Source organism: Coptis chinensis, chromosome 5, assembly GCF_015680905.1.
Source record: "Coptis chinensis isolate HL-2020 chromosome 5, ASM1568090v1, whole genome shotgun sequence".
Classification (NCBI taxonomy): Eukaryota; Viridiplantae; Streptophyta; class Magnoliopsida; order Ranunculales; family Ranunculaceae; genus Coptis; species Coptis chinensis.
In genome coordinates this window covers 92,435,994-92,447,236 of record NC_141460.1, presented here as the reverse complement: position 1 = coordinate 92,447,236, position 11,243 = coordinate 92,435,994, and the positions used below count along the sequence as shown (strand labels likewise).

The 11,243-nt window shown below is 35.5% G+C and overlaps 1 protein-coding gene across 12 annotated transcripts; it reads right to left on the bottom strand.

The window, feature by feature from the left end:
- Positions 1-3,297: 3,297 nt before the first annotated feature.
- LOC147500119 (uncharacterized) lies at positions 3,298-9,458 on the bottom strand. 12 transcript variants are annotated; one of them, XM_086561821.1, is made up of 8 exons: positions 7,221-9,431; positions 7,066-7,140; positions 6,670-6,774; positions 6,279-6,425; positions 5,579-5,622; positions 5,252-5,447; positions 4,891-5,088; positions 3,298-4,092 (listed from the first exon to the last, which is right to left on the bottom strand). In XM_086561821.1, exons 6-8 carry the CDS (start codon positions 5,360-5,362, stop codon positions 3,997-3,999), a joined length of 405 nt encoding a protein of 134 aa, XP_086417947.1. In that variant the 5' UTR covers positions 5,363-5,447; positions 5,579-5,622; positions 6,279-6,425; positions 6,670-6,774; positions 7,066-7,140; positions 7,221-9,431; the 3' UTR covers positions 3,298-3,996. The 12 variants fall into 12 exon arrangements, with proteins under 12 accessions (XP_086417947.1, XP_086417946.1, XP_086417956.1 ...); XM_086561820.1 differs by having other exon boundaries at positions 7,066-7,130; XM_086561830.1 differs by having other exon boundaries at positions 3,298-4,115; positions 5,589-5,622; positions 7,066-9,458.
- Between the last annotated feature and the right edge of the window lie 1,785 nt (positions 9,459-11,243).

Below are 11,243 nucleotides of genomic sequence, written 5' to 3'. Positions count from 1 at the left end.
AAAACTATTATACAAGATAGATCGAGTTTAAGATAATTCTATCTGAAAATTACGGATTAATATCCTAAACCACAAAGTGATGAGGCTATCTCAATTTGATCTCTTAATTAGTTTCCAAATACTTATGCACCATAATCGTTGGTCATTAATGTATTTCGGTTTATTTTCAATAAAAATATATTCTGATTCGAAAATGTGTGTGAGACATTTTGTAAAGCATTTTCAGCCCACAAAATATTTAATAGATCCCGGGCGTATGTCCGGGTCCAAAATCTAGTATATCACTATATGAGTGACTACATGGGCATTGTCACGTCTGGACATTCCATGGGCATTTCGATAAGGGCTTAGGCTCATCCTACGATCATATACCATATCTTCCACAATTCTTATATGTCATATTCAACAGAATTATCCAAAACAGAATTCAATCACTCAGAAATTTATTGGCTCAAAACGGAATTGATGGAAGGATATGAATCAAGAGGGATCTATTTAATTTCCACATGAGGCACACTTTTCTTTACGGATAATTTAACAATATTGTCTATGAAAGTATGGACATTTGATTGGTAAGGCACAATGCTTTATTGGAAGTTAATTACAATCAAATATATATATTAAATTATAACAATTTTATCTTGATTCCATTGATATTAATCCTCATAGATATATATATTAAATTATAATTTATCATTTGGATTGCAATGTTGAAGTGTTCCATTGTGTATCTCTTGCGATCCGTGTTCTAAAAAATGCTAGGCTGTAGTTGGGCAAAAGGAAAACAATCTTTTTAGACTATATATGCTGTTTTTGTTTCTTTTGCGAGACGAACATTGCCATTATTCAATTCTTGCACTTTCTTTCTTTGCCTCTTTTATGTTTTTAGACTCTTTTGCTATGCACACTAAACTATAGTACATGCGTGTAGCTTTGGTAGAAGTTCCAGTGGATCGGAACTCTTTATATTTTAATTATACAAAAGTCGATAACTCTAATGGGAGGTACTGGTGACATGGTTGCATTTTGCATGACTCCGAACCTCCCTTAATAGTTATTCCTGATCATAGTTGTATACCACTTTCATTTATTTGCTGCAATTTCCTTATCAATGTTTGATTATCAGCCATGGATAAGGCACCACCTGCAAGTGCATTTGATATTTCTGTTGTCGACGCACCACCTAAATCTACCAATGAAGTTCCTTTTTCACAGTTTGGTTATGTTTGATTCTTACATGATTTCAAACTTTTAAATTTTGTAACAAAGAAAAACTCTTTGTTAATTTGACAATGTTCTCATTTAATTTTTTATGCGGCTTTTCATGTACTTGCACCATGCAGCAAAGAGAATTAGATTATATAACTTCGAGTACGTGAGCATAAACAACGGATCATTGACCATGTGCTTGCTACCCTTGCTAAGGTATGTAACATATATCGTTCATTATATCGCCTTCGATGGTTTTATCGGCTTTTCATGTATTTGCACCATGCAAAGAAAGAGAATTGGATTATATAACTCGAGTACGTGAGCATAAACAACGGATCATTGACCATGTGCTTGCTACCCTTGCTAAGGTATGTAACATATATACGTTCATTATATGCGGTGGTTGTTTAGTGCCTTCTGATGGTTATGTTTTAGATGTTATTCAGAGTACACTGTCAGGTAATTGATGCAGATTGTTGTTTTCTTGAACTGTATGGAATATTTGGTTGAAGTTCTTACGAAGTATATTGATTTGGATGAATCTGATGAAGAGGTTGTTCCCTTTATATCATCTACTCGTCGTTTTTTGTTTTTCTCATAATTTTTATTTTTGTTGAATTGAATGTTTTATGTTTGATTTGATGGGTTTTATTTATGTATAGGAAAATTGAAATGGAAATGGATAGGAAAGTTGAAGGCTGAAGTTAGTTTTTTAGTGTTTGGATGACTGTTTTTTTTTTCGTTTTGAATTGTAATTTAGAAAGTCATTTAAGGATCTACTATAGACTCAAATGAGATCACTTGTAGTAGTAGTATTGTCTCAAATGAGATCACTTCTACTCATTTTTAAGTTTGACTACCAGTTTGATTTACCAATTTTATTAGTTTGGAGATAAAATTGTTGCTGATCGAATTTGTTCCAATCGAATCAGATTTCTCTTATTAGAAAATGCTATTAGTGCAGACTGCAGCCATTAGGAATGCTCTATCTTGCTGGATGACTTTCAAACCATGTTTACCATCCTAATTAGTTAGTGATTATGTAGTTTTTATTCATGCATCAATTCAAGAAGTTGTGCTTGTTACTTCCATTGGTAATTCCTTTAGCTTCAGAACTAACATATGTCAGAACTAAAATATTTGTCAGACTACTCTATTGTTCTGATATATGTCAGAACTAAAATATGGAGTGTCTACTAATGTCTTCTACCAATATCATACTTGATCAGAAGTTCCATTTCACATTCAATCTGAACGGTCTTAACATGTGATAAATTACACAAAAGAATTTTCAAAACTAAAATTACAGAAGTTTAGAACTAAAATCTGTCAGACCACCCCTAATACGAAAGATGTTTGCTTCTTAGCAACTGAGGGCAAAACTGCTGCAGGCCTTGTGATTTGAGGTCTGAAGATATTTGGTTTTATTAGCAACAGCAGGTGGAGCTGAACTAAAATACCAAAATGCATGTATACCAAAACATACACACAACTTCAAAATAATCATCTGTGAAGTATATGCAATTGTCTTGCACCCAGGGAAGACTGATGGAGATAGACATATTGAAGAATTATCGCCCAAAAACAATGGTTGCAAAGACTCTTCACTTCATCCTACTTAAAGGCCATCGAGTCTAGTTTGAATATTTCAAACTCAGCAGTGAAGTAAGTTGAGCCCTTACTATCCAATATCCTTCTGACTTGCAACAAATCTCCAGATGACTGCACCAAATATATCCTCATCGAATGGAATCTAGCCTTAGGGGAAGCTACTACAAACATACTGATAGTTTGTGAGGAATTTGAAATTGATGCGAAGCTGGATTCATGACCAATAAGTTACGAAACGGAGATCTTTAGTGAAATCGATTTGAATTGAGGTATATAACGTTTAGATAGTTTTGGGGTGTTAAGTATTGAGTTCGGCAAATCAGTTGTGAATATCTTTTGCTCCAATTTCAGAAGTTTTAGAGTTCCTAAGCTTCATCTCATCTTGAAATTCATCATCAGTTTCACTTTCTATTTAAGAGTGAACCTAACCAACTAACATCATAATAGAAATTACTGAGATATTAATCACCCTAGTTAATGAAAACCTTGTCCTTTTATCTCCTTCTGTTTATGCCCGAAACTTTCATTTGAGAACCTTTCTGGTATAAATGTGTAGGTCAAGCACGACATATTACATTCTACACTTTTTGGTTGCACAAAGAAATACAGACATCCAGGTTTATCTGATATTTTTTTTCAATAACTTAAGGGTTTTCTACGCAACATTTCTTCCTTATTTCCCCTGCATTTCCAGTGAGTACTTCTATTGCTCCCATCTTCAACATGGATTTGGCAAACTGTACCATGAATGCATTGCCATTCTGTAGTTGTCTAGCTAGCCTGGCCAAACCAATGCTGGTAAGAAGTGCTGCGTCAGACTGAAAGAGGCCCTGTTTTTGTGTAAGAGCTTGATAATAGTGGCTGTCGAAGGAGAGAGAGCTTCTAGGATCCATTTCCACTGTAGTTGCTGGGTCTGAAGGATTTGGACATTTTGTTCTCAAGAAATTGGCTCATAGGCACGGTTATAACAGCAAACACATTAATAATTGTCCTAGTACCCTTCATTATGTTGAAGCCTTTAATGTTGCAGTCCTCATCACACTGTCGGATTATAAAGGGTGCTGGAGGGTGTAACCTTAGCGTTTCTTTTACAACTGCTTGCAAGTAAGGGAGAGCAGTTACATCAGATTCTTGAAGAAGCCTACTTTTCCCGACGACTACATCAATTTCCTCTCAAAGTTTCTTGAATTTGTTTGGATGATTTATAAGTTCTGCCAATGCCCATTGGATTGAAGTAGAAGTCGAGTCTGTACCTGCTACGAAAAGCTCCTGAAAAAGGATATAGTAATCGACTAATAGCCAATTAGATTCCGAATGTAAGGATGTTCAAGTCGTAATAGTGAAAAACAGAACAAAATAGGGTGGCAATTCAACAAAAAACTGCTAAGTTATGAATGATGCTTGTCCTAGTGTTTGTCTTTCATGTCTCATCTCTCATCCATTTGATTCTGTTTTCGTGAAGGTGCCAATAAACTTCAAGGTTTAACAGGCTATCTCGGGTCAGATTTATTTTTCTAGTATTGGTCTGCATAATATAGAAAAACTCACTATAGCCATGTAATGGTCTCATCTTAAAAAAAAAAATTAAGCAGATTTGCTTCTAGCCATTGGTCAGGGACTCGGGCGTATGTATACGACAGCACTACATACAGCAGCACTGCAGCAGTAGTGTCTTTTCTGCAAAAACCCACTACTTGGTGAAATGGAAACACAAAAGATCACTCGCAAGGATGAAAGACTTGATGTCGTTTAATTCTCATCTCTGTAAATTTCTAGTAAAACATTCATCAGATCCCCTCCTCTTTTATCATCACATCTCTTCTCTTCATGTTCCCTCATGATCCCTTCCAGCAGCTTATCAAACAATCCCATCACCACCTTTAGCTTCTTCCCTAAATCTTGATTCATAATATAATTAAACAAAACAGCTTATGCACGTCCCTAATCTGATGAAGCATAAAACTCTGCCCCAAAACCTCACACTTAACAAAATCACGATGAATCCTTAGAAATTCATATATACATCAGAAATTTATAACAAATAAGAAATTGACAAATATTGCTTACTTCTATCTTTCCTCTTCCCATGGTAGCAACGGCAGCAGAAGCAGCAGCGGCATCTTTAACTGCTGATAGAGCAGCTGCAGCTATCCTCTTGGCCTCATCACTGGTTCCATTGGGTCCATCATACGGTCTCCTTTGTGGCGGTTCACGTCGCTCTAACTCTGTCTTCTTAGGTGTCAAACCAAGAGCAGTCATCCAATTCTATGGAGTAAAGCAAAGATCAAAAGCAATCTACGCAGAATATTCCCATTGTTGAACTATGCCATCCACAATACAAATAAGCTATAAATGAAAATATGTGGTGGGGGGGCACCCAATTCCCAATTTCAACAATAGATACTCCCATTAAATGATTGTCATGTACCTCTGCTTTGAAGTCCTTTGGTAACTGGTCCTTAGCATCCCACAGTGCATCAATCTCCTCACGAATATTTGATCGTCTAAAAAAAGTGTTAAACATAACTCTGAACATCATTTCCTCACGTATGAGATCTTCAAACGGAAAATTGTCAAACTCAATAGACCTTTGCCAATCAATTCCCCACCCGACTTCTATAAATCTGATACAAAACAATGATCACAACTAATATTTTGATATTATTAAAGGAACATACTGAAGTGAATTGATAGAGCAATGATCACAATAACATTCAGGATCATTGCTCTTCGGTATGTTATCGATCTTACTAACATATTTTTACCAATTCACTTTGTTGGAGCTTGCTTCCTTTGATCCTACAAAGAAGAAGAAGAAGAAGAAGGTTATGATTAGGATCCGGCAGATGAAAGTGGATAAATTGACTGAGAAAACAGAAAGCCTGTCAGGTATAATTGTTTTGATGCTGAAGCATTTTTTATGTTCCACAATGTCCACATATATACATGCTCTTCTGTACTGTATGTGAACTTATTTTGTAATGCTACAACAGTGTATATTTGTAAGGACAACCAATGTAAGCACATATGTATTACAGAGTATACGACCCAACATTGAAAGGATTGATTCCATAATCTACTTGATTTAATAATATTGCAATTTTATATCGTGGTCAAAAGTTATAGAGAAATTATATTGTTTTCTTAAGCTGTAACCTGAAGTAGGTGAATACTGCCTCAGTTCCAATAGGTTATTACTATCAATCATAGTGTTTGCATTCACATTAAAGCATATACAGAAGTATATATATTCAAATTAGATAAGGATTGAAGTTTATTGATGGATGATCTTACATCCATTTTAGAAACTACAAACACTACATATATATCAAGCTGAAATATTTTATTAATAACTATAACAGTTTTAAACGGGCACGTGGTTTCACTATATGGATCAAATCCATCCTTCTTTCGAATAAAAAAAAGTAACTGTTCGCCAGAGATGGAAATCATACCTTCGATCATGTCAACTTTATCAGAATTGCTTCCGCAGTGTTAAATTACCTTGGACTCAGATTCATGGTCTATACATGAAATTGAGTTTCTTTCGTGTAGCTAAGTTCGTATACTTGAACCTTCAGTTACATTCAGATCAATAATACCTGTTAACAGTATCCACAAATATCAGTTAGTAAATCAATCTTTATAATCAAGTAAAGCAAAAGTAGTGCTGAAATGAGTAGATATATAAATCTCTTTCTAGCATGATGAAGGAGAAGTCAAAATCTATGTTATCAAAGAGCAAAAATATTTCTGTGATGAGATTGTATTCATCGCCAAAATCTAATACATTGTTTACATCCATTGAATTCAAATGTGAATGAAAATGTGTTGATGGATATTTACATTGTTTACATCCATTGTTTGTGGAATCAAGCTCATCTTATTCATCCCTCCAGTCACTTTGCCTCACACAGCCATCATGTGCATTTGGCAGGTACCAATTAGAAGCTACACCAGGTTTATATGCAGTAAAAGTATCAGTCCAACGAAAAAATGACAGGGCCAAACACTAATACGTTACACAAAAAGAATGCAAATATTAAAATTTGGAATATAATCCAATATAGCTTAGCTTGTTCTATTTGGATATACCGATATACTAAAAATCATCTGTGAGGAGAAACTTGTGAGAATTCAACATGGGGGAAAATGCAACTAACCAACCAAATATCTAATGCAAAACTTCAAAATTCTGGAAAAACAACAGCAAACCTAAAGAAGAACTCTAGGCTCAACTGCCTTGGCTACAATATTAAAGATCCCAATTCCAGGCAAGAACATACACACCGGATGATAAGCCCAGGCTGCAATGACCTAAATCGAGTTATTTATGCTCAATGCTATATTAATTTCAATATGCTAGCCTAGAACTGAAACAAAACAAATGTTTTAACCTTTTAAGGAGCTCATCCCTCGGGTCCCTATCCGAACGGCACCCTCACATGTGCGTGTTTGAGACAGAGAGATGGATCATGGAAATAAATAAATATAAACATAATAGCATTACAAATCAAAATTAACTCATCAAGTGAAAGTGGAATTTCTATGGGTATAAAGATAAAGACAAACCAAAATCTGTGGACACCATGCCACTTTTAATATCTTTCCACAGTATTTCCCGCAGCTGTATAATTTGAAGTGTTGTTGGCAATTATTTGCACGACATTTTCCCTACCCACGTGTTTATTTATTCTTTTCTTTTTAAAATTTAAAAATAAATTTTGCATCCTTCACTTCTCCTTCGGTAGATTCCGAACATAAGAACACCGTTCCCACTGAAGAAGCTACCAACAGGACTTATATGAGATCTATTTCTGGTGTCTTGCCTACAATCGGATGCTTCTTCCTTCAGTGCACCCACCCACCTGCTTAGTTTTAACAGCTTCACTACTTGGAGGCACACACCCACGCCCAAAATCTGCAACAGCTTGCATTGCAATTACAAATTCTGGAGACCTTAAAACATTGAATGCTATACCATTAACAATAATCATTCGATATTTCAAGGTCTGCCTTATCTTTTTCTTTTTTCCTAAACACACAATTTAATGTTTGTTGTTGACCACCGGCCCTAGGAACTTGAGAATGTGAACTTGAACCACCAGCAAGTGAAGAGTGGCTTTCGACTGATGACCTCATATATTCATCAATGCTTTTCCTTCCCTTTTTTCCTATGCAATATGGACACCATATTTTGAAAATAATCCGTGTGGGACACAATTGGACATGTATTGTATGTGATATACTTCAATTTTTGAAAATTCGCCATGTCAGACTCTTCGTAGGCGTGTCAATGGAACTTAGCTTTTTTTCTAGAAAGTGCTTCCACTGATGCTCTTGCAAATTGCATTACAGATTCAGGTGCAGATTTACATGGATGTAAATCCTTGCTTACAACTCTCCCTATTCTTGTAATTGAACAATTGTACTCCTCTTTGCAGAAATTACACTTCAACTTTGATCCAACTTCTGCAACATGATTCCACATGGGGTCTTTAGCCTTAGGCATGTTACCTTGTTCAGATAAAATGAGGTGAGAGTTCTATCACCCCAATCTAAGGTTTAGCAGATGGCACAACAACCAACAAACTGAGCAATTTTATATTAAAGCCTTTTAGACTTTTAGAGTCCTAGTTGGTTAAATCACGTCAGATTGTCTTGCCAAAAAAGTGAGACGTGCTTATTGTAGTAGGTTGTGGGCCACTAATCCCACAACTGGAGGACCAAGTTCACAATTGCCGCCATCTACGCCTGCAGTGATCCTTGCAAGCATCTAGCTCTTTCAATTTCGTTTCTGCTACATCTCAAGCTTCCATCTTTCCAATCAGAGAAGTTATTGGAAATTACAGGTTCAATCAAATACCCTTTGTTGCTTCGATCAATTCAAGGATCCGATCTCGAACTCTAGCCTTGAAGAATTAACTTACTACCCATACTTAAACAACAAATCCGAAATGCCAAAGCAGCTCAAATCATCAAATTGCACTATAACTCCTCCAATCGAAACTACCAAGAAAACAGTCCCCAAACAAAAGAAGCAAGTTTAAACCAATCGGCTTCTAAACCCCTACTGCATCCACTCATAGCAAGGTTTAGGAAATTTTGCAACCACAATACAGTACTTTCAAAGCTCATCGGCCAAGATAATGAGTTTCCAAGACCCATCAATCTTCATATCCCCCAGATAAGAACAATTGTTTAAAGTACAGGCCATACCTGAGAATTCTTGTGTTGCTTTGAGCCATATAGCATAGGATCAAGTATGGACTTACAAAGATGAATCTCAAAATATGGAAGAAAGGCAGTTTACTGTGGTTTTGTTTTCAAAGGAAAGTACACAGTGGTAAAATTCGGTACGGACCCAATGCAATATAAATGAAAATCAAACATAGCCAAGTAATGCTCCTAGGTGTGGCAGGAGTCCTTGAACATAGACAAACAGCTAATGAAGTTTACTACAGACCTAATTGCAATGTCAAACAGAAGAGATACATGCTGGGCTAGTGCAACATCAGGCGTTGTTATAGAGAGTAACTTATAGTCCTTTTAACTTTAAGTTGTGTTACTAAAAGTCCAATTTAAGTTTTCCTATAATAACAACTTCAAAATCAAAGTAACAATATCACATGCCCAATCAACTTTAAAATCTAAAAATAGTTCCAAAGCTCATAATACATCTAGATTTAATACGGGTCTCCTCATTTCTATCCAAATGTAGCTAACAACTCAAACCCACAACAAAAAGCAATCATTTTTATCCAAATATTCAAATATTTAAACACCAAGAGAAAGAAAGAGAGTTATTATACCTTGATGCATAAGCATTTGAACCTAATCATCATACATTGATTTTAAAGGAAGCAAACTGAGTTGTCTAAATTTTCAAATAATTTCAAATTCATCCAGGTTTTCAAATGAAATTGGTACCGAAATGCAAACAATCAGAAGAGAAACACTGGTTATAAAAATGGATAATATCTGATTAATCAAATCTATGACATGCTCTGAAGCTTCAAAGATCAACATAAGCCTATTTGATATCTTCATTAAACCAATAACCCACACAATCCAGAAAATACTCAACAAAGAAAAGGATTTGATTCTTACACCTAAACAAAACCCCATTAGCTATCCACGAACATGTCAATATTTCATAAACGCCTATATGAACATTATCATATCAATAATAAGAAAAAGAGAGAACACAAATAAAAACCAACCATAAATCCTTTTACGTTAAAATATATAAATTTATCTGAGAAGATCCTCCAGCTCTTTCAACAGCAGATCTAAACCAACCATTAGCACAAAACTTCAAAACACCCATAAACAAACAAACTCCACAAAAGACTAAAAACATCCAATGCCCCAATGCTCTCTTCTTTTTTAAACTATTCTCAAACAAAGGAGCAGTAGCAGCAACCTCAAACCCCCATCTCACAATCAGAGTCTCACTCCGAGAGCTTAGGGGCCATTTGTTTTTGCCTCTTATAAGACATTGATGTCTTATAACCTCTTATAAGATGTGGACCAGTGATTTTGGACATTTTTTTGGTTTGTTTTTTGCCTCTTATAAGAGGCATTCTACTATAAATGTCTTATAAGATGCATGATTTCTATAAGTACCAAAATTGGATCTACTACAATTATGTAAGTCTTGTAAGCTGGAAAAAGACATAAACGCCCCAAGCACACTACCCCTAAACCCTCGTTCTCTCTTCTGCCTTCTCTTTTTCATTTCTTCTTTGCCTCCATTTTCTTCAACTCTGCTTTTGGCATCTTTCCGCCGCTCCGCTCCACTCGACTTTCGACTTTGACTTTTGCTCTTTCTTTGTTGCTCGATCCAACCGATTCTTGTGTTGGTATGTCGATCCAACTGCTACTACCTTTCTTTCTTTCATCTTAGTGAGGAATTGTGAGTAGTGACTTGTAAAATAGCATGTCCAAAAGAAGTACACTTGTTGGTTCTATTGATTTATACTGGTATTAGGGAGTCACTGGACAATGTGCTTCAGCAGTTTTGCTTGTGTTTTCATGTAGTTGTGAATCGAGGTTTTTTTTTCTTCTAATAATTTGAGTCGAACACTCTTATTGGTTGTGACTAGTTTTGGGAACACTCTTATTACATAGGAACCTTTTATACATATGTACTAAGATGTGTTAAAATCCATTATGATCATCTTTAGTAAATAATAATTGGCGTGCTTACAGTGGTCACACGGTTCACACCATACTGTGAAAATTAGATGAGTCTACTCAAAAATCATTTTCGTGACTTGAATGAATGATGGGGTTTCGGATTATCTGATATACTAATCCATTTTCTTAGGACCATAGAGAACTTTTGTGTCATTATCTTTCGTTCTGTGAGAATACTTTTGTGTAGTACTCAACTATCTATGTTAACAACTTAACAT